General features: G+C 42.6%; 1 protein-coding gene across 1 annotated transcript in view; it reads left to right on the plus strand.

Moving 5' to 3' along the window:
• Window positions 1-22,235, plus strand: part of Sec24a (SEC24 homolog A, COPII coat complex component) — a 66,126-nt gene that overhangs the window by 39,565 nt on the left and 4,326 nt on the right. The window contains exons 12-22 of the mRNA XM_041664398.1: window positions 318-373; window positions 1,439-1,645; window positions 3,028-3,148; window positions 4,565-4,723; window positions 5,234-5,407; window positions 8,173-8,283; window positions 10,672-10,847; window positions 13,569-13,706; window positions 16,551-16,655; window positions 17,336-17,428; window positions 20,758-20,861. Coding sequence (XP_041520332.1) covers window positions 318-373; window positions 1,439-1,645; window positions 3,028-3,148; window positions 4,565-4,723; window positions 5,234-5,407; window positions 8,173-8,283; window positions 10,672-10,847; window positions 13,569-13,706; window positions 16,551-16,655; window positions 17,336-17,428; window positions 20,758-20,861 — 1,444 coding nt within the window. The remainder of the gene's footprint in view (window positions 1-317; window positions 374-1,438; window positions 1,646-3,027; window positions 3,149-4,564; window positions 4,724-5,233; window positions 5,408-8,172; window positions 8,284-10,671; window positions 10,848-13,568; window positions 13,707-16,550; window positions 16,656-17,335; window positions 17,429-20,757; window positions 20,862-22,235) is intronic.

Genomic DNA, 22,235 nt, shown 5'->3' on the forward strand with positions numbered 1-22,235 from the left:
TGACCAGAGTACCTTCGGGTTTGTTTGCGTCTGTAGGGCATTGGTTTGGAATTTCCTTTATGAAGAAGCATCAGCCTTCTGAGTGACAAAAATATTAGTAAACTATTATTTCAGACAAGAACAAAATATCCTTGCTGAGCATAGTGGCACATGCCTTTAATCCCAGTACTCAGGAGGCAGAGATGTCTGTGAGTTTGAGGCCAGCCTAATCTACAGAGCGAGTTCCAGGACAGACTCTAAAGCTATACAGAGAAACCCTGTCTCTGTATGGGGGGGGGGGGATAAATAATAAGATGAATGCTTCTTTATCTTTTCAGATGTTTTTATACCTATGCCAGAGAACTTACTAGTAAACTTAAATGAAAGTAAAGAGGTAAGGCATATTTTCCTTCCTGCCATGTTTAATTTTAACACAATGCGTATTTCTGAAATGAACTTGAAATTTTGCTTTTCTTTGATACTTTTAGGCTATGTAACATTTTATATCCACTCTTAGCTTAAGTTCATTAGATGGACAGTTCTTGAGATCAGTCTTGAACTGATGGTTTTTTAGTCGAAGGCAGCAGGTTCTTTGTGGTGGAACAGAAAACAAACCTCCTCCAGAAGGAAGAGCACCTGGAGGAGGCCTGGCCTGAGGCCATGTGGGAGAGGGAGGGTTGCTGAAAAACGCTGCTGGTCACTGCACGGAAGCACATAGCCAGGCTGCTCTCAGTGCTTTTGCTTTTCTGATTCACAGAGTGTCATTGGGTCAGTTCAGAAGAAACTCTTATTACCTGCCTGGAAATTGCCATGACATAATACAGTGAGAGGTGAACAGAATGTGTCTGAAGGGGGGATGTTGTCTACCCTGTACCTGCATATATGGCGTAGGGTAACATTTAACTAGCAAGTCTGTGGTCCTCGCTCCTGTCAGTGGGGACTGTGCATAGCACGGAGTATTTTCCCCATTAATTCTCTTTCATCTGCACAACCTAACTGAAGTAGGCAGCTGGTTTGACGTTGTTTTTCTCTTGTAGTCATACTACTAGTTGGCATTGTTACTGAATATCTTAGATTTTGCAACAGGGAAGAGTTAAACTCGCTTTGGAACTTAAGAGAATAAAGTATGTAAAGGTGATGGAAAAAGCCATGTTTTGTGGCATTAAAACATAAATTTCTAAATTGCGATGGTTCTTTTGCTGCATTCTAGACTTACAGTCTTGCTGGACTGTTGCATGTGTAAGAACTGTAAGGCCCCAGTTTTGATGTCTTGCTTGCCAATTTATAATGTTTACTTAAGATGGCTCTCTTGTCATTGACCGACTTCATTGTTTCCTGTAGTGTCCATAGATTCTCTGACCATCGTCATTATTCAATGTCCTGTCTATTGTATTAGATAATGATTTATTGTGAAAATGTGATTGTAACATTCTTGAGTTTTCTTGCTTTGTTTCACAAGCTTGTCCAAGATTTACTGAAAAGTTTGCCACAGATGTTTACTAAGACGCTGGAGACCCAGAGTGCTTTGGGTCCTGCCCTTCAGGCTGCATTTAAGTTAATATCACCAACTGGTGGTCGAATGTCTGTCTTCCAAACACAACTCCCAACTCTTGGCGTGGGAGCCCTGAAACCACGAGAGGAACCCAACCAAAGGTCATCTGCTAAGGTTAGACCACCAGGTATATAGCCTGGTCTGTACTGGGGCTGCCTCTTTGACCTAAGAGCTTGTTTTCCATTTGTTTGTTTTATTGATTGTTTTGGCTGTGAGGAGGAGGGAATGTAGGTCACTTTTATATCCACATAGCTGTTTTATTATTTTATCTACCTGCCTGATGCACATCTATGCTTTATTATCTTTAGTATATTAGGCTCATAGAAGTCCAACCTGGTTTTGATGAGAAAGTCTGGAAGACTAAGAGAATGCATTTGCTAGGGACAAAGTGGAACCAAAATGACCATTAGAAATGGTCATAATAGGGCTGGAGAGATGGCTCAGAGGTTAAGAGCACTGACTGCTCTTCCAGAAGACCCGGGTTCAATTCCCAGCCCCCACATGGCAGCTCACAACTGTCTGAAAATGAAGTTCCATGAGATCTGACACCTTCACACCAATGAACATAAAGTTAAATAAATCATTAAAAAAAATTTTAAAAAAAAGAAATGGTCATAATAGGGGCTGCAGAGATGGCTCAGAGGTTAAGAGCACTGACTGCTCTTCCATGCGTCCTGAGTTCAATTCCCAGCAACCATATGATGGCTCATAGCCATCTGTAATGAGATCTGGTGCTCTCTTCTGGCCTGCAGGTATACATGCAGGCAGAACACTGTATACATAATAAATAAATCTTTAAAAAAAGAAAGAAAGAAACTATAGAAATGGTCATAATAAACAGGTGGTGGCGGCGCATGTCTTTAATCCCAGCACTCGGGAGGCAGAGGCAAGTGAATCTCTGTGAGTTTGAGGCCAGCCTGGGCTACAGGACAAGTTCCAGGACAGCCAAGGCTACACAGAGAGACCCTGTCTTGAAAAATCAAAAAAGAAAGAAAGTGGTAAATCCCTGGTAGACTAACAGCCAAGGATTGCTTTTGAGCTCCTCTGGCGTGTGAGTTAGGAATTTGCATTTACCAAAAGATAAGAGAAAAGTAGGTCCACCACATAGTTTCATATCATTCCTGACCGGCCAGCATAAGTTCTACCAGATAGAGGTTAGACTTCAGTAACTGATTTATTACACCTTCAGTTTCTTTGTGTATGAAGGGAAGATGATGCTAATGCCCGCCTCTTAGGGAAACTGAAAGGGCTAAATACATGCCGTGTATGAATTGTTGGGGTGTCCCCGGCATATGAGCATTTAGTAGGCTGAAGTTAAAATAATAAATACCTTTGTCTATTACAAAGTTAATGTAGTAGAGGTTTTTCTTTCTTTTTTTAAAAAGTATTTCTTTTTAATAGTAAACAGAATAAACATAAGCCCTCAGAGAGTGCTTTAACACTGTGGTATAACTAAGTGTATTTACATTCTTCTCTTTCTGTTCTACAAATAATAGGAAATACACCTGACACCATCTACTGACTTCTATAAGAAATTAGCCTTGGACTGTTCTGGACAGCAGGCAGCTGTTGACTTATTCCTTCTCAGTGGACAGTATTCTGATTTGGCCTCTCTAGGTATGTTCTTGCTCTTTTTTTTTTTTTTTTTTTTTTTTGAGACAAGGTTTCAGGTAATCCAGGATGACCTTGTGATAGGAGGCTGGAGTAGCTAAGTTGGGGGGAGGGGTGGTGACAGTCAGAAAAAGGCGCAAAATTTAAAAAGGTGACAGTTGCAAAGCCCGTGAAGAATACTCCCAGCCAAGATGGTGCTGGAAGGGAGCAAGGGGGAGGAGATCTGACTTACTCACAAGAAGATGATTGGAAACCGGGCGGTGGTGGTGCACGCCTTTAATCCCAGCACTTGGGAGGCAGAGGTAGGTGGATCTCTGAGTTCGAGACCAGTCTGGTCTACAAGAGCTAGTTCCAGGACAGGCTTCAAAACCACAGAGAAACCCTGTCTCGAAAAACCAAAAAAAAAAAAAAAAAAAAAAATGATTGGAGTTAGAGATGGAGTAAGATGACATAAAGTGCCTGATGCCCGTGTGATCCCCATTAGGGGCCATAGGAGCTGCCGCTCATGCAGACATGACTGCTGACGTAATTGGTTAATTTCCCTTCCACTTCTGGGATTCATGGGTTTTTTGCTTTATATGTTGCATGTTGTAAGGAAATAGACGAGTTTCTGCTCGACTCGACTTCCCTCTGCGTCTGATTGGTGGGGGGGGGGGGGGTATAGGTGGCTAGCGGCGCACTTCCCCTCTTGAGCCAGGGTCAGTTGCGGCTGGTTTGATTATGCAGAGGGACCCCGCAACCTTGAGCTCTGGATGTTCCTGCTGCCAACTCCTGAATCCTGGAATTACAGACTCATTCTGTCACACCCAGCAGCAAGTTCTTTTTTTGATGATTTTTTTCAATGAATGTCAATTAAAAAAACAAAACTATCTTTTCTCCGCTGGGCAGTGGCAGCGCACGCCTTTAATCCCACTTTAATCCCAGCACTCGGGAGGCAAAAGCGGGCTGATCTCTGTGAGTTTGAGGACAGCCTGGTCTTCAATAGCTAGTTCCAGGACAGGCTCCAAAGCTACAGAGAAACCCTGTCTCAAAAAACCAAAATAAATAAATAAGTAAATTTTTAGAGAGAGAGAGAGAGAGGTATATGTGTGTGCATAGGTAGGTAGGTAGGTAGGTAGGTAGGTAGATAGATAGATAGATAGATAGGTGTAACATAACCCTAAGTTATGTTTCCACACTACATTCTGGCTAACAACTGCCTGTAACTCCAGAGAATTTGGTGCCTCTGACCTCTGTAGGTACCTGTACTTGTGTAAATAAATCCAACACACACTTGTACATAGTTTAAAATATAACGACAAATCTTTAAAAATTGGAAATTTTATCTCTATATATCTATAGGTGTAGATACTGCTAATCTATTCACACACACATCACAGGAGCGAATGCGTGGTAACATAAAGAATGTGTGCTCTCTTGCAGGCTGTGTCTCTCGGTACTCAGCAGGCAGTGTTTACTACTACCCCTCGTACCATCACCAGCACAATCCAGTTCAAGTGCAGAAATTCCAGAAGGAACTACAGAGATACCTCACCCGGAAGATTGGCTTTGAGGCAGTCATGAGGATCCGGTGCACCAAAGGTGGAAACACTTTATTTCCCTCATGAGGCTACATACTGTTTTTTATACAGTAAAAATATGTGTCCTCCAGGATTTACCCTGCTGAGTTCTAGAGTGTGAAAGTAGAGAATATGCAACCAAAGGGGGAAACTGTTTAAACACAGGACTACTGGTGCTCGAGAAATGACTCGGCAGTCAGGAGCAAACACTGCTCTTGCAGATGACTTGAGCTATGTACCGGTGTTCACACATGCCTCTGGCCTCTCTAGGTCCCTATACTCCTTGCACAGACCCACACAAACATACATGAGATAATTTAAAATGATGACAACAGATCTTTAAAAATAGGGAATATTGTGAATGTATTTAAAACTACTGAACTGTGCACATTGAAATGGTGAATTTTATGCTGTGTGTTACTTCAGTTTATTTTAAAAAGAGGCCACATCTCCAAAGAAAATGACATGAAAGTGAAAGAATTCATAAAGAAAAGTAAGCACAACAATCATGGTGATAATTTCTTTATTCCAGGTCTTTCCATTCATACTTTCCACGGGAACTTCTTCGTCCGTTCTACAGACTTACTTTCTCTTCCCAATGTCAACCCAGACGCTGGGTACGCAGTGCAGATGTCAGTAGAGGAGAGCCTGACTGACACTCAGCTAGTTTCCTTCCAGTCGGCACTCTTATACACATCAAGTAAAGGTGCGTGCGTGTCTACATTTATTCTCACAAAAGATACCATACCTATCCTTTTTTGTTTTTTGTTTTGGAGACAAGATCTCACTCTGCAGCTCTGCTGTAGTTGGCCTAGAACTAGCTGTGTAGACAGGCTAGCCTGAGACTCAGAGAGATCCGCCTGCCTCTGCCCGACCCTCTCAACAGATACAGCGCATGATTAACTCAGCACAGTGTAAGGATCGAGAGAGCTTTATGGTGAGCTGCTGTCTGTGGCGTATGGTGCTCTCTTCTAATTACTAGTATCTGTTGAGCTAACATTTTCTAACCATAAGAATCTTGTTGCTGTTCTTGGTAGTCAAAAGATTTGTCTTTATTTTCCTAAACCATTTTGTTTAAAAAAAAAAAAAGCTAGTCAGTGGTAATCCCAGAGGCAGAGAGGCAGAGGCAGGTGGATCTCTGTGAGTTCAAGGCCAGCCTGGTCTACAAGAGCTAGTTCAAGGACAGGCACCAAAGCTACAGAGAAACCTTGTCTCAAAAAACCAAAAAAGGAAAAAGAAAAAAAAAATTGGCTCCAGCACCCAGGAAGCAGAAGCAGGTGGATCTTTATGAGGTTTTTTTTTTTCTTTCTTTCCCTTTTTTTTAAAGACAAGATCAATATATGTGTATAAACTTGAGCTCCTCCCTCCTCCTGCCTCAGGTTCCCAAGTGCTGGCATTACAGAATTAATACACTAATTAATGTGCCTCCACTACCCACTGTCCCCAGTAACAGATATTTATCTACGATCAGATATTCTGATTTAAAGAATTCTCTCTAGACTGGAGAGATGGCTAGTGATTAACAGTGTTGCTTCCTGCTCTTCCAGAGAACCCACATATCAGTTCCCAGCCCCCATGGCAGCTCACAACTGCCTATAGCTTCAGAGGATCTTACACCTTCTGGCTTCTGCGGGTACCCACAGACATGTGGCACACATACATAAATAAAAGTAACAGTAAATCTTTAAAAAAAAAATCCCATTGGGGGCTGGAGAGATGGCTCAGCAGTTTGCTGAGCACTGTTCGCTGTCCAGGGGTTTTGAGTTCGATTCCCAGCAACCACATGGTGGCTCACAATCTTCAGGCAGAGGCAGGCGGATCTCTGTGAGTTCGAGGCCAGCCTGATCTACAGAATGAGTTCCAGGACTGGCTCCATGGCTACTAAGAAACCCTGTATCGAAAAACCAAAAATATTAAAAAAGGTTCCATTAGGGGCTAGAGCGATGGCTTCATGGGCAGTGTTTGCTGCAGAGAATCTGGATCTGGATCCCCACCATCCACTTATCTATAGCCCCAATGCTCTAGGGCAGCGACAGGCAGATCTTGGGACCTTGTTGATCAGCCAGTCTAAAGTGTGAGATCCTGGACTAAATACTTGGCACCAAAAATAACCCCAGCAGTCGGACATTGTGGTGTGGGCGATCACTAAAGGGAAGCTGCTGTGGTGTCAGAATGAGAGGCCGTCTTCATGGAGAAAGGGAAGAGTGACCAAGAAGACATCTGATGTCGATCTCTGGCCTACATGTGTGCATGCATGGTACACATGGATATACCAATACACACATGCATGCACGCTCAGGCCTTTAATCCCACCACTTGGGAGGCACAGGCAAGCAGATCTCTGAGTTTGAGGCCAGCCTGGTCGATGTAGTAAATTCCAGAATAGCTAGAGCTACATAGTGAGACCCTGTCTCAAAAAAACAAAACAAACAAATACATATAAAAGTGGGGGCTGAGCCGGGCGGTGGTGGCGCACGCCTTTAATCCCAGCACTCGGGAGGCAGAGGCAGGCGGATCTCTGTGAGTTCGAGACCAGCCTGGTCTACAAGAGCTAGTTCCAGGACAGGCTCCAAAACCACAGAGAAACCCTGTCTCGAAAAATAAATAAATAAATAAAAGTGGGGGCTGGAGAGATGATTTACCATTTCCCAGAGCATTGACTAAACTGAGCAGTGATAGCACACACCTTTAATCCCAGCACTCAGGAGGCAGAGGCAGGCGGATGTCTGTGAGTTTGTTTGAGGCCATCCTGCTCTCCTGAGTGAGTTCTAGGACAGTCAGACTACTCAGTGAAACCCTATCTCAACAAAAACAAACAACAAAGAGCATTGACTGTCTTCCAGAAGACCCGGGTTCTGTTTCCAGCACCCACATAACAGCTCATAGCCATCTGTAACTCCCGTTTCCAAGGGATCCCATGTCCTCTTCTGGCACTAAGCATGACTATGATACACTGGCATACATGCAGGCAAAACACTCATAAAATAAAAATAAATAAATCTTTTAATAGGCAAGGAATTTATTAGGCATAGTTGTGTGACTCTAATCTTAGCAGTCAGGAGGCCTGCCTGGGCTGCATCTTGATCCTATTTCGTAGGGAAAGAGAAAGCTAGCATATTATCAACATTAAGGGACAACGTCTGCTGCCTACTTAATAATATCTCAGACACGAGGAGTTTCATGGTTACAGTGTAAAACCTGAGGGCATTTTCTGATACTGTGTGGTGTCCCTGCTTTTTGTGTGACCGCCTTGGTTCTGAGTTAGAGAAGAAATGATTTTAGGGGCTGGCAAGGTAGATCAGGTGAAGGTGCCTGATAGCCATGACAAGAGAGCCCACTTGCAGATACTATCCTCTGACCGCTACACACATATAAGCAAAGTGATTGATAGATTTTTTTTTTAAGTGGGAAAAAGAAATGGCTTTAACATAATTTTTTATAAAAAATAGCTATTGTGTTTTTCCCCTGAAGGTGAAAGAAGAATCCGTGTCCATACTTTGTGTTTGCCAGTCGTTTCCACCCTAAATGAGGTCTTTCTTGGAGCTGATGTTCAAGCGATTTCAGGATTACTGGCCAATATGGGTAAGGATTGTTTTCAGTTTAAGTGTTTTACCTCATACCATTAAACACATACATAGTCTTTGTTTTACCTAAAGTTGTTACCTTAGAGGTTCTGTCTGTCTGTTTAAATGAAAAGGTCCACTACAGCTGATCATGCCTGTTTTGTTTGTGTAAACAGGCTTACTGAGGCATAATTACATATTATAGGAATTTCAGCCATTTTAATTGTATAATTCATCATTTTTAATGTATTTACAGAGTTGTACAGCCATCATCACAGTCTGAATTTAGAGCATTTTTGTCAACTCAAAAGAATCTCATGCCCAATTACTGCCCACTTCTTGCTCTTTCCTTCACTGGCCTTAAGCCATCATTAAATGACTCTCTATAGATATTTGTCTGCTTTGAACTTAAATAACTATATATATATATATATATACATACATACATATATCTTATATTTTCTTCTGAAACTTTTATTTTTTTAAGATTTTTAAATTATTTTTATTTTTTCTTTATGTGTATGGGTGTTTTGCCTACATTTATGTCTGTACATACACTTGTATGCCTGGTATCTGAGGAGGCCAGAAGAGGTCATTGGAGCCCCTAGATCTATAGTTAAGGGTGGTTATAAGCTGACATGTAAGTGCCAGGAACTGAGCCCAGGTCCTTTGCAAAAGCATTAAGTGCTCCTAACAGTGGAGCCACCTCTCCAGCCCCTGAAACTTGAAATGGTTAGTATGAGCATCTGTTGGAACTGTTGCCCATAGTGCTTATCCTTGGATAGCAGGTGGCAGTGAGCTGTGAAGCACCCTCAACAGCTGAGCCCTCACACCCAAGTATATTTCATGCAGCCCCAGATGTACAGATGTAGGAGAGAGGTACACATATACAGATCACATTTTTATTGATGATGAATTATAAACTTTACAACTTTTTTTGGCATATGCATAGTTTCTCCATTTAGCACATACAGAAGCAAATTGTATATTAATGGGATGGATGTGCTTGTTTATTTTTTCATGAATTAAACCTTGGATATCTAGGATACAGAATGTTTTCAGCATTTCTTGGAGTTGATGTATATTTTGTTTTTTTCATCAATACTAAGGGAATTACCTCATATAAATACATAATACAAAATAGCCAATATATGGCTAGGGCATTATTCTGTCCTGTTCTCAAGATGAACTCATTTAACAACTTTTTGTGAAACTCAGCTCAGCAACTCAAACAACAGTTTTTAAAAATGAAACATTCCAATGTAATACAGTTCAAAGCTGCTTACGTATTGAGACAGAACAGAAAATACTGGTCGTGCATTCTTCATAGTTAAGCCATTGTGTCTTATGAGAACAGAAAACCAAGAACTTACAACCCTGCCGTCCATTACACGCAGCTTCTGATTCTGAGCCAAGAGGTCTCAGGTCTCAGTGATTCAGCTGTGTGTTTGGAGTAGAGGCGACTGCAGCAAGTTCACACAGCACAACATAGCTGAGCATTCCCAGAAAAACTTGGGTTTGTTACATGTGTGTTTGTATTAACTTTTGCTTGTTCCAACTTCAAAACCCTTTTGCTATTGCCAGATTTTTTTTAATCCCCCACATTCAGTTACATGGCCTCATTTGGGGTGTCACACCACAATTCTAAGGACCTTGGCTATAAAGAGTGGGAACCAAATTTGACATTTAAAATATATATATATATATATATATATATATATATATATATATATAGTTACTTTGAAATGTATACTTTCTTTTTTTTTATTTATTTATTTATTTATTGTGTATACAACATTCTGCCTGCATGTATGCCCACATGCCAGAAGAGGGCACCAGATCTCATTACAAATAGTTGTGAGCCCCCATGTGGTTGCTGGGAATTGAGCTTGGGACCCTTGGAAGAGCAGCCAGTGCTCTTAACCACTGAGCCATCTCTCCAGCCCCTCAAACATATGCTTTCATAACCTTGCTTAAATCTGCTGTGGAAAAAAAAAATCATTGGTCCCTGGGTGTGGTGGTGCTCCGTTTAATCCCAGCACCTGGGAGGGAAAGGCAGGCAGATCATTGTGAGTTCAAGGCCCACCTGTTCAAGTTCTAGGAAAACCAGGGCTGTTACACAGAGAAATCCTGTCTTGGGGAAAAAGAATTCATTGGGCCAGCAAAATAGCTTGACAGGTAAAGGTATTTGCCAACCAGCCTGACTAGGGACCTGAGTTCCATCCCTGAACTCATATGATGGAAAGAGAACTGACTCCTGCAAACCACCCTCTGGCATATGTGGGCGTGTGTGTGTGTGTGTGTGTGTGTGTGTGTGTGTGTGTGTGTGTGTTCTATTCTATCCTTTCCAGTAGAATCACCAAACGTCTGTCTTATTTCTTCTTTGTTCCTGCTGTCACCTCCCTAGCTGTTGATAGGTCAGTGACTGCCAGCCTGAGTGATGCCCGGGATGCTTTGGTGAATGCCGTCATCGACTCTCTTTCTGCTTACCGCTCTTCAGTCCTGAGCAGCCAGCAGCCAGGCCTCATGGTTCCTTTCTCTTTGAGGCTTTTCCCACTTTTTGTGTTGGCTCTCCTTAAACAGGTAAGAAAACAAACTAACATAGTAACAATGTGAAAAAGCTTTTTATTCCATGAAACCCTAATATTTTTACGAGTGGCCTTAAACCAGTTAAATGTTCTGAGAATGGAAACCCTATCTTTTTTAGAGCACTGAAGGGATTTAGAGCCAAAGAAATTTGTGGATAATCTAAGTGCCACACACACAAGAGATAGCTCACAAGAAGGATTCAGCAATGTGACCATAAATTCAAATGATAACTAGCTTTCCAAAGAAAGAAGTGGAAACTGTGTTGTTGGTATAAGAAGCCACACGTGTGCTGCATGTTCTCACTCCTACCAGAGTTTAGAAATGAGCATGTGGACTCAAAGCACAGAGTGATGGTTAGAGACCAGGGAGTGGGAAGGACAGGGGAGGCAGTGTTACCAGTTAGACAAGGAGAATCCTATATGTGTACAACATGAGTGGGAATTGTGTGCATGCCATAGCATCGTGTAGTTCTAGCTTCTTTTTGGATTTTCTTTTTTTTTTTTTTTTAAAGATTTTATTTATTTATTATGTATACAGTATTCTCAGTACTCTGCCTGCAGGCCAGAAGAGGGCACCAGATGGTTGTGAGCCACCATGTGGTTGCTGGGAATTGAACTCAGGACCTTTGGAAGAGCAGGCAGTGCTCTTAACCACTGAGCCATCTCTCCAGCCCTCTTTTTGGATTTTCGAGACAGGGTTTCTCCTTAGCTTTTTGGTTTCTGTCCTGGAACTAGCTCTTGTAGACCAGGCTGGCCTCGAACTCACAGAGATCCGCCTGCCTCTGCCTCCCAAGTGCTGGGATTAAAGGTATGCGCCACCACCGCCCGGCTCTAGTTCTAGCTTCTTTAACTCATTCAAGTCACAGAAGTTATGTAAGTACTTAAATTTTAACATCTAACTATCCAGGTTCTTCTCTTGGAAGCTTTTCTCATAGCCTGCCTTACTTGATTCCCACCTCATGTGCAGCACTGTCATCCCTTTCCGTCACACAGCACTGTGACACCTTTCTGTCCCTGTCCTTCCTATATTTTTTATGCCAGTTATCTCTGATCACATAGTGTGCTTATTTATTATTTTTCCTTTTTTTGTTGTTGTTGTTGAGCCAGGATGTCATTATGTAACCCTCAATGTCCTAGAACTTGCTTTGTAGACCAGGCCTAGCCTTGAATCCCAAGTACACTGTTGCACCCAATTTTATTTCTCCTTATATAGGAAATAAACTACAAACATGATAATCTATCTTTTTTTATTCACTATTTAGTTCCAGCACCCAGTATGTAATAGACACTCAATAAATGAAATAAATTATTTCACCTGTAACTGTATATGCAGTGATTATTTTATACTTTGTTTTATATTTATTTGTTTTATTTTATATACCTGGGTGTTTTGTTTGCTTGAGTACCTGGTGCCTGTGGAGGTCAGAAGACTTCAGATCTTCTAGGACCAATTACGGATGGTTTTTAGTCACCATATGTGTGCTGGGAACTGAATCTGAGTCATTTGCAAGACCAAGCAATACTCTTAACCACTGAGCCCCTATTTATTTTATATTTACAGGTGAGATCATTAACTAAAATCGTTCTCATGCTGTGCCAGAAAAGTCTCTATTGCAAATTACCTAGGCCCCCAGTTTTCACCATGTGCTGGCTAATGCCCGTCTCATGAGTGCAGTTGTCCTGGGCATAAAAGCTGCTCTGACCAGGTGGTGGTGGCGCACGGCTTTAATCCCAGCACTTGGGAAGGCGGATCTCTGTGAATTCAAGGCTTGCCTGGTCTACAAAGCGAGTTCCAGGACAGGCTCCAAAGCTACAGATCTGGGTTCTTTGGGACAGTGAGCATAGACGAATAGCAGGCACGCACATTGCAGTGAGTGACATGTGACAGTCTGAGCTAGGTGCAGTGAGGTCAAAGCTGTCAATGTTTTACCTGAGTGTGCCAGCAATTGCCTCCGTTCACCCGAGCCTGCCTTGAGAAGCGTTCTGCTCACATCTGGTTCATTGTTCCCTGCCTCTTTTACTCCTTCCCACCAACTGGAAGACTTTAAAACCTCTCCGTAGACCTCCCTGGTCTCCCAGAGTCGGCTGCTGTCTCACCCCTGTCACCCGCATGGTTTGTAGGGTCTGGTACATTGTTCAGTTCCTCTAATGTGAACTGAGCCTCTGTTAATTACCACGCAGCAGGCATAGCAACTGGGTGAGTTTTTCTGTATGTCACGTGTGCCTTTATCTTGTCTCCAGTGTCCTTCGCTGCTCAGCTCCTTCACCATCACTGTGCAGGCAGTGCTGGGCCTGGCTTAGTGATAGAAGTAGACACCCTGGCCGGGTGGTGGTGGCGCAAGCCTTTAATCCCAGCACTTGGGAGGCAGAGGCAGGAGGATCTCTATGAGTTCGAGGCCAGCCTGGTCTACAAAGGGAGTTCCAGGACAGGCTCCAAAGCTACAGAGAAACCCTGTCTCGAAAAACCAAAAAAAAAAAAAAAAAAAAGAAGTAGACACCCGGGAGATCAGGTAGCTTCGCTGTTGTCAGGTGTCTGATTACTTGAGGCATCCATGTGAGGGTGCAGTGTAATTTAATACAGACTTCTTAAAAGATATTTTCAAGGGATAACTTATGATAAATTTGCTAATTCTTCTGAAGATCTTTTAGCAACTGACATTTGCAAAATCCTGTCTTTTTTTTAATATTGGGGAGTATGGTTTTTATTTTATTACAGAAGTCTTTCCAGACTGGGACAAATGCACGTCTGGATGAACGAATTTTTGCCATGTGTCAAGTGAAAAACCAGCCGTTGGTTCACCTGATGCTCACAACACACCCCAGTTTGTACAGAGTTGACAACCTCTCAGATGAGGTAAGGTCCACTCCTGTTCTGTGCCTTCTTCTGACATTGTTTAGCTTAGTTACATTCACTATGGAAATGAGAATTTGTTACTTAATTCTTTGTTTTTTTCTAGGTAAATGTATAGAAACTTTGATTTTTAGGGAAGTTTCTGAAAATGGTGACTTTAAGTTTTCTAAGACAAATTCTCTAATTTTAGATTTAAAGATAAGTTACAGATAAATTATAGACAGTGTCTCAGTTTCTGTTGCTGTGCCAAAACACAATGATGAAAGGCAACTTGGCAAGGAAAGGGTTTATTTCAGCATATAGTTGGTAGTTCATCATGCAGAGAAGTGAGGACAGGAACTCAAGGGAGGAACTGATGGGAGGGTCAGGGAGGGGTGCTCTTCACTGGCTTGCTCCTGATGGTTTGCTCAGCCTGCTTTCTTACATACCCAAGACCACCGCCCACATTGGGCTACTCTCATATCACTCACTAGTTGAGAAAAATGTCCCCCGAGTCAGTCTGGTGAGGTCATTTTTTTCGTTAAGGTTCCTTTTTCTCAAAGGACTAGGCTGTGCAAGTTGACATAAGATAGCCAGCACAGAAGGTTCTTACATACCCTTGCCAATTTCCCCTAATATTTCATTTTCTAGTTAGCTGGGTTATACCTAATTGGCATATGCCTGAAGTTCCGCTAACTGGGAGGCTACAGCAAGAGGATAACTTGAGATACATGAGTTTGAAACAGACCCTGTCTCAGAAAACAAAACCCAAAAACTTCAAAGTAAATACAAAACTATATTGCTTTTGTTGTCAAATTCAAGGAAACGAAATTGCTGGGAGTAGTAGTGCACGCCTTTAATCCCAACACTAAGAGGTAGAAGCAGGCAGATCTCTGAGTTCAAAGCCAGTCTGGTCTATATGGAAAGATCCTGCCTCTGCCTCCTGAGTGCTGGGATTAAAGGTGTGTACCGCCACTGCCTGACTGAATTTATTTTTTTAAATAACAATAAAAATGCAAGCTGGGTGGCATATATCTGTAGTCCTAGCATCTCCAATGCATCAGGAGTTGAAGGCCAGCCCCGGCTATAAAGGGTGTTCCAGGCCTGCCTGGTTCTCTCAAAACTAAAAAATTGGAGCCAAGGATGTACTCAGTTGGTAGAATGCCTGCCCAGCAGGCGTAAAGCCTGGGTTCACTCTTCAGCCCTACATAACCCCAGCGTGATGGCCCATGCCTACAGTCAGAATGTGGAGCACTTGGAATGTGGAGGCAGGAGGACCAGAAAAGAAATTCAAGGTTATCTTTATCTACATAGGGAGGTGGCAGCCAGCTTACACCTAAAGATCTGGTCAGAAACAAAAAAGGCCTGGAGAGATGGCTGAGCAACTTAAGAGCACTGGCTGCTCTTCCAGAGGACCCAGCTTCAATTCCTAGCTCCCACATGTCTGTAACTCCAATTGTAGAGTTTCTGACACCCTCAAACATGCAGGCAAAACACCAATTGACATAAAATAAAGATAAACTATAAAAACAACAACAGGGGGCTGGAGAGATGGCTCAGAGGTTAAAGAGTACTGGCTGCTCTTCCAGAGGTCCTGAGTTCAATTCCCAGCAACCACATGGTGGCTCACAACCATCTGTACTGAGATCTGGCGCCCTGCTCTGGCGTGCGGGCATACATCAAGGCAGAATGTTGTATACATAATAAATAAATAAATAAATAAATATTAAAAAAATAATAAAAACAACAACAGAAGATGGGAATGGGCTGGAGAAGTGATTTGTGGGTGAAGTGCGTGCTGCAGAGCATGAGGACCTGAGTGAGTTCCCAGCACTGGCGGGAGAGCAGAGATGACAGCATGGGCCTGTAACCCCAGCACTGGAGAGCAGAGATGACAGCATGGGCCTGTAACCCCAGCACTGGAGAGCAGAGATGACAGCATGGGCCTGTAACCCCAGCACTGGCGGGAGAGCAGAGATGACAGCATGGGCCTGTAACCCCAGCACTGGTGGGAGAACAGAGGAAGGACAGTCTCTGGAACTTGCTGGCCAGCTAACTGAGTCAACAAGCTCTGGGTTCATTGAGAGAATAAGATGGAGAGTAACAGAAAAGAGACTTGCCATTAACTTCTGGCTACACACACAAAGAAATATGATCAGAATTTTATTTCAATTATTAGAGTCACAGTGACTCTAATAATATATATATTTATATATATATTTTTTTTAATATATATTACTCCATCTTACTATGAATAATTGATTTACCTAATTAAGGTCTAAGTTCTTAGAAGTCAAATTCATTTAATTATATTTGTCATTTAACTGTATCTCTGGAGAGCTGGGCATGTTACCACATGCCGGTAATTTCAAAATTGAAGATGAGGAGGTGACAATCAGAAATTCAAAATCATCTGCAGCTACATAAGAAGTTTGAGGCCAGCCTGGGCTATTTCAGACCCTTTCTCAAAAAAAGCACCCAAGCTGGGGGTTTGGCTCAGAGGATAAAATGATTATTGTGGAATCGTGAGGACCAGAGTTCAGAACCCACATAGAAAGCAGGGCAGGCATAAGTCAACAATCGGGCATGACAACCACTTGTAATTCCATCACTGTGGAGACAGTGATCCCTGGAATGAGCTGGTAGCTAGACTGTCTGGAATTGGTGAGCTCTAGGTTAAGCAAAAGACTGCCTTGATAAAGTAAAAGACACCCAACACCAACTGTGAGCTTGTGCACTGGTACAGACATACATGCCCATGCACCTAGGTACTTGAACACATACCATATACATGTACGTACGCAAGTATATGTATATTGTGTCTGTGTGTTACCCGCATCTGAAAACCTTCTCTGCTTTCTTCTTCAGGGAGCTCTCAACATTAATGACAGGACCATACCTCAGCCCCCCATTCTTCAGCTCTCGGTGGAGAAGTTGAGCAGAGATGGAGCTTTCCTCATGGATGCAGGCTCGGTGAGTGGATTTACTCAGCCTGATGAGCTCAGTGTGCTGCTGAATCTCCTTAGCACAGGAGCTAGCTAGCACTCCCACCGCCTCTGGCCAATGGCACAGTAGCATCTGATTACTTCCCCACTCTTCTCCTTGAACTAGAGCGGGAATCAGGGATCAGAGCCTTATTTTGGGTTTCCTTATATAGGTATATACCTATATCTGCAGCTCAGGATCGCTCCCTTTTTGTTTTTTGAGACAAGGTTTCTCTACGTAACTGCTCTGGTTGTCCTGGAACTCATTTTGTAGATCAGGCTGGCCTCAAACTCAGAGATCTGCCTGCCTCTGCCTTTCTAGTACTGGGATTATTTTGGTTTTTGTTTTTTTTTTTTTTTTTTTTTTGGTTTTTTCGAGACAGGGTTTCTCTGTAGTTTTGGAGCCTGTCCTGGAACTAGCTCTTGTAGACCAGGCTGGTCTCGAACTCACAGAGACCCGCCTGCCTCTGCCTCCCAAGTGCTGGGATTAAAGGTGTGCGCCACCACCGCCCGGCCTTCAGCTGCCTCTTAAATCTGTGTATTGGCATTGGTTTTCCCACCACTGTAGCCTCCTATCTCACAGTGTGCAGTGGTTCTCTGTACATCCCTCTAAGCATGCTCACCCTTTGACCTTTAAGACCTCTCAGAACAGTGTGTTCCTGTTTGCAGGTACTGATGCTTTGGGTTGGAAGAAATTGTACACAGAATTTTCTCAGCCAAGTTCTGGGAGTTCAAAACTATGCATCAATTCCACAGAAGATGGTAAGCTTTTTATGTTATTAATCATAGGAGATTTAAAGGGCATTTTAAATATGACAAAAAACATGAAACCCATTTTCAAATCAGAAATTAATACTCCAGATTTCTCCTAGAGAGTAAATATCCTCACAGATAATATCTCTTTCATCTGTGAGTGCTCATTTTATGGTTTCGTTTGGGATCTTGCAGTGTTGCTCGGGTTTATCTATGATCCATGGGCTCAAAGGGATCCTTATGCCTCAGCCTCTCTAGGAGATAGGACTACAGCCACACACCACTATGCCAGGCTCATCTTGTCTTTTTTGTTTGGTTGAGTTTGGGGTGATTTATTTGTTTGTTTGTTTCTTTTTAGACAGGGTCTCATTATACAGCCCTGGCTGGCCTAGAACTCATTATTTAAGACCAAGTTGGCCTCAAACACAGAGAACCACTTGCCTCTGCCTCTTGAGCCACCACACCTGGCTTATCTTGTCTTCTAATGGTGTTTGGTTAGCCTCAGGGTAGTTTTTATTTTGTATGTATGAATGTTTTGTGTGTATGCAAATGTGTATATCACATGCATGCCTGGTGCCTATGGAGGTTAGAACAGGGTGGTAGATACCCTGGGACTGGACTTATGGATGGTTGTGAGTGCCATGTTGGTGATAGGAATTGAACCCAGGTACTCTGCAAAAGCTGAGCAATCTCCAGGCTCTTCCCTCAGTTTTTTGACAGGACTTGTTGCGTAACCCAAACTAACCTCGCATAATAAGTTGAACCTATTTCTCCTTCTGAGACTGGAAGAGCATGGGTGCATGGGTATGTGCCTGTTGGTTTTGTTTTTGAGATAGTTCTTGTGGTTGGGTGTGGTGGCACACACCTTTAATCCCAGCATTCAGAAAGCAGAGGCAGGTGGATCTCTGAATTCCAGGTCAACCTGGTCTACATAGGGAGTCTACATAGGGAGTTCCAGGACAGTCAGAACTACATAGTGAGATTATCTCAAAAGAAAAAAAAAAAAAAAAAAACACCAAACTTGAGATGAGTCTGAGTCTTGCTTTGTAATCCACGTTGGCTCCAAAATCATGGCCTGAGCCTCCCTGTTGTGAGGATTATGGGTGTGCACTATTCTGCTCAGCTGAGAATGGCATTGTTTTCTTATGGTAGGGTGATTCTTTTCAGTCAGGGTCGTACTGCATTGCTCTGGCTCCAAGAACTCACAATGTAGATTAGGCTAGTCTCAATCTTACAGCACTTCTACCCCAGCCTCCGAAGTGCACCATCATCAGCTGTGTTTAGAATGGTAATTCTCAGCGGGGTGTGCTGGCACTCGGGAGGCTCTCTTGTGTTCTAGACCAGGCACAATGAGATCTGAGTTTGATCGCCAGAACCCAAGTAAGGTGAATGGGAGAACCAACTCCACAGAGTTGTCCTCTGGCATCCACATGTCCCCTGTGGCATTTCCCCATGTGTGCACACATCATGCACATATACACATAATAATAAAAAATTTTAACGTATTGGGGGATTGGCTGCATGTATGTCTGTTTGCCTTGTGTATGCCTGGTGCTCAAAGGGGCGAGAAGAGGAAGGATATCAGTCTCTTGAGACTGGAGTACACACAGTTGTTAACCACCCTGTAGAGGCTGGAAATCGAACCCTGATTCTCTGGCAGAATAGTCAGTGCTCTTAACTACTGAGCCACTTCTCCAGCCCAATAATAAATTATTTTAACAGTTAAAAAAAAGTATTGTCTTTTGAGGAGAAAATAGTGAATTTAGTTAATGGCAAAAAAAAAAAAAAGTGTTGTGTTGCTGCACATGTGATTAGTGCCTGCCTGTCTCTCTCTCTTCCTCTACCAACCCCCCTCTTTTAGGAAGGATTATTGAATCCAGAGCCTTGTACACACGAGGCAAGCATCAGATCTACCAATGAGCTTATGTACCAGCCTTTTATTTTTGTATTTTGAGCAAGTGATTTCCTGATCTTTGACAGGGTTCTTTAAAAACTGCTGTGTGGGGGCTGGAGAGATGGCTCAGAGGTTAAGAGCATTGCCTGCTCTTCCAATGGTCCTGAGTTCAATTCCCAGCAACCACATGGTGGCTCACAACCATCTGTAATGGGGTCTGGTGCCCTCCTCTGTCCTGTAGGCATACACACAGACAGAATATTGTATGCATAATAAATAAATAAATATTTATAAAAAAAACTGCTGTGTGGTGCTAGATATGGTGGCCTCCAGTCTCCAGCTTAAATCTCAGCGGAGGCTGTATGAGCTACAAATTAAAACCCTGCTTCAAAATATAAATAAATAAATAAACAGGTTGGGTGGTGGTGGTGCACGCCTTTAATCCAAGCACTTGGGAGGCAGAGGACAAGGCCAGCCTGGTCTACAAAGCAAGTTCCAGGACAGCTAGGACCATTACAGAGAAACTCTGTCTTGAAAAATCAAAAACAAAATAAAACACCTGCTGCACATAAGTGAAAATTAAATGTATGACCACACTATTATATAACAGATAATGTGATCAGCTTCAGTTAGATTAATATTGGTTATTGAAGTGCCCTTATAGAGGAGTTAACCAAGTACATACTATTTTAAATTATGAAATTAAATTTGTCTTATTTTTCCAGTACCTACTGTTAAGTTATTTAACCACTTTATATACCAATAGGTTTCATCCAGATGGGTTCTGTGCAGTAGTTAAAGTTCTCATTTTTTAATTTTTATTTTATCTATTTCTTCATTGCAGTTGGCTATGCATGTCAAGGCTCAATTGTGGAGTCAGAGAACAATTTTGGGGGGTTGGTTCTTTCTGTCTATCAAGTGGGTCCCACGGATCAAACTCAGGTCCTCAGGCTTGGCAGAAAGTGCCTGTCCCCACTGAGTCAGGACTCATATATTTAGAAAGACTTAGATGTCAAGATTATAGCTAGGATATTAGCTTTCGGTTCTTGAGCAAAACTCCTGGACTGGATGAGTAGGCATTTTAAGTACTGAAATAAGAAAACTGTCATATTAGTAGTAGCCACCTTGATGAGTCAGCTGATTATAAATCCCGTCTGAAGTGAAGAGCTGGGAGATTTTCCTAGACACGACTGCACACACTGGGCCGAGGAGCTTGGCGCCTGCTCTGTAGTTAGGATTTTATTGCAGCACAGCACAGCGCAGCACATCCACTTACTCCAGTGTAGCAGTGGCAAAACCACGTATTTGCAGCAGAAACAGAATTACTTCAGAGCCTAAATGATGCACTTGGTGGTGAACAGAATCATCAGCTGACTGTTAATGTTACAGTCTGAAGAGTGCTTCAGACCACACAATAATCGCTAACTGGAGCTCTGTTTAACAGACAGACCTTCCCGAACTTGATACGCCAGAATCTGCCAGAACAATAGCTTTCATCTCGTGGCTTAGAGAACAGAGGCCATTTTTCCCAATACTCTATGTAATCAGGTAAGTGAGATTTTTAATGTGTCAATTAATGTCTGGGCTTAAAAGGACATGTTTAATATGTATATGACCCAATTTGTAAGTAAACCTTTTAAAAGAACATAGGAGGGTCAGGGGATGTAACTTAGTTGGTAGAATCTTATATAGCATATTCTGGGTTCCGTCCCCAGGATCAATATAAAACAGTGCATGGTGGGCCAGGCGGTGGTGGCGCACGCCTTTAATCCCAGCACTTGGGAGGCAGAGGCAGGCGGATCTCTGGGAGTTCGAGGCCAGCCTGGTCTACAAGAGCTAGTTCCAGGATAGGAACCAAAAGCTACGGAGAAACCCTGTCTCGAAAATCCAAAAAAAAGGGGCTGGAGAGATGGCTCAGAGGTTAAGAGCATTGCCTGCTCTTCCAAAGGTCCTGAGTTCAATTCCCAGCAACCACATGGTGGCTCACAACCATCTGTAATGGGGTCTGGTGCCCTCTTCTGGCCTGCAGGCATACACACAGACAGAATATTGTATACATAACAAATAAATAAATAAATATAAAAAAAAATCCAAAAAAAAAAAAAACAGTGCATGGGACACGTGCTTGTGATCCCAGCACTTCAGAGGTTGAAGCAGGAGCATCATCAGTTTAAGTTCATCCTTGAGTCCAAAGACACATAGTCTTTTTTTTTTTTATACAGGATTTCTCTGTATAAAGAAAAAGAAAAATAGCTGGGCAGAGATGACACATATGTTTAACCCACTACTCCGGAAGCAAAGGCAGGCAGATCTCTGTTAGTTCGAGGCCAGCCTGGTCGCAGAGTGAGTTCCAGGACAGCCAGGGCCTTTACACAGAGAAACCCTGTCTTGGAAAACCAAGATAAATAAATAAATGATAAAATGAAATAAAAATATAGAATAAAATGTAATTCAATATAAATTCAATATATAGTCATCAACTATGCATGATAACCAATTATTAGAATTACTAAACTTTCATTGTGTGTGGTGGTGCACCCCCTTTTTTTTTTTTTTTTTTTTTTTTTTTTTTTTTTTTTGATTTTCGAGACAGGGTTTCTCTGTGACTTTGGAGCCTGTCCTGGAACTCCCTTTGTAGACCAGGCTGGCCTCGAACTCACAGAGATCCGCCTGCCTCTGCCTCCCGAGTGCTGGGATTACAGGCGTGCGCCACCACCGCCCAGCTTGGTGCACCCCTTTCATCCAGCACTCAGGAGGCAGAGACAAGCAGATCTCTGAGTCCGAGCCAGCCCGGTCTAAAAAGCAAGTTCCACAACATCCAGGGCTACACAGAGAAACCCTGTCTTGAAAAACCAAAGAAAGAAAGACAGAGAGAAGAAAAGAGAGAATGAGAGAGAGAAAAGAAAGAAAAAGAATTACTAA

This window comes from Microtus oregoni, unplaced genomic scaffold (assembly GCF_018167655.1).
Source record: "Microtus oregoni isolate MIOR12 unplaced genomic scaffold, Mior012 000015F_ref0000493, whole genome shotgun sequence".
NCBI classification, from domain to species: domain Eukaryota; kingdom Metazoa; phylum Chordata; class Mammalia; order Rodentia; family Cricetidae; genus Microtus; species Microtus oregoni.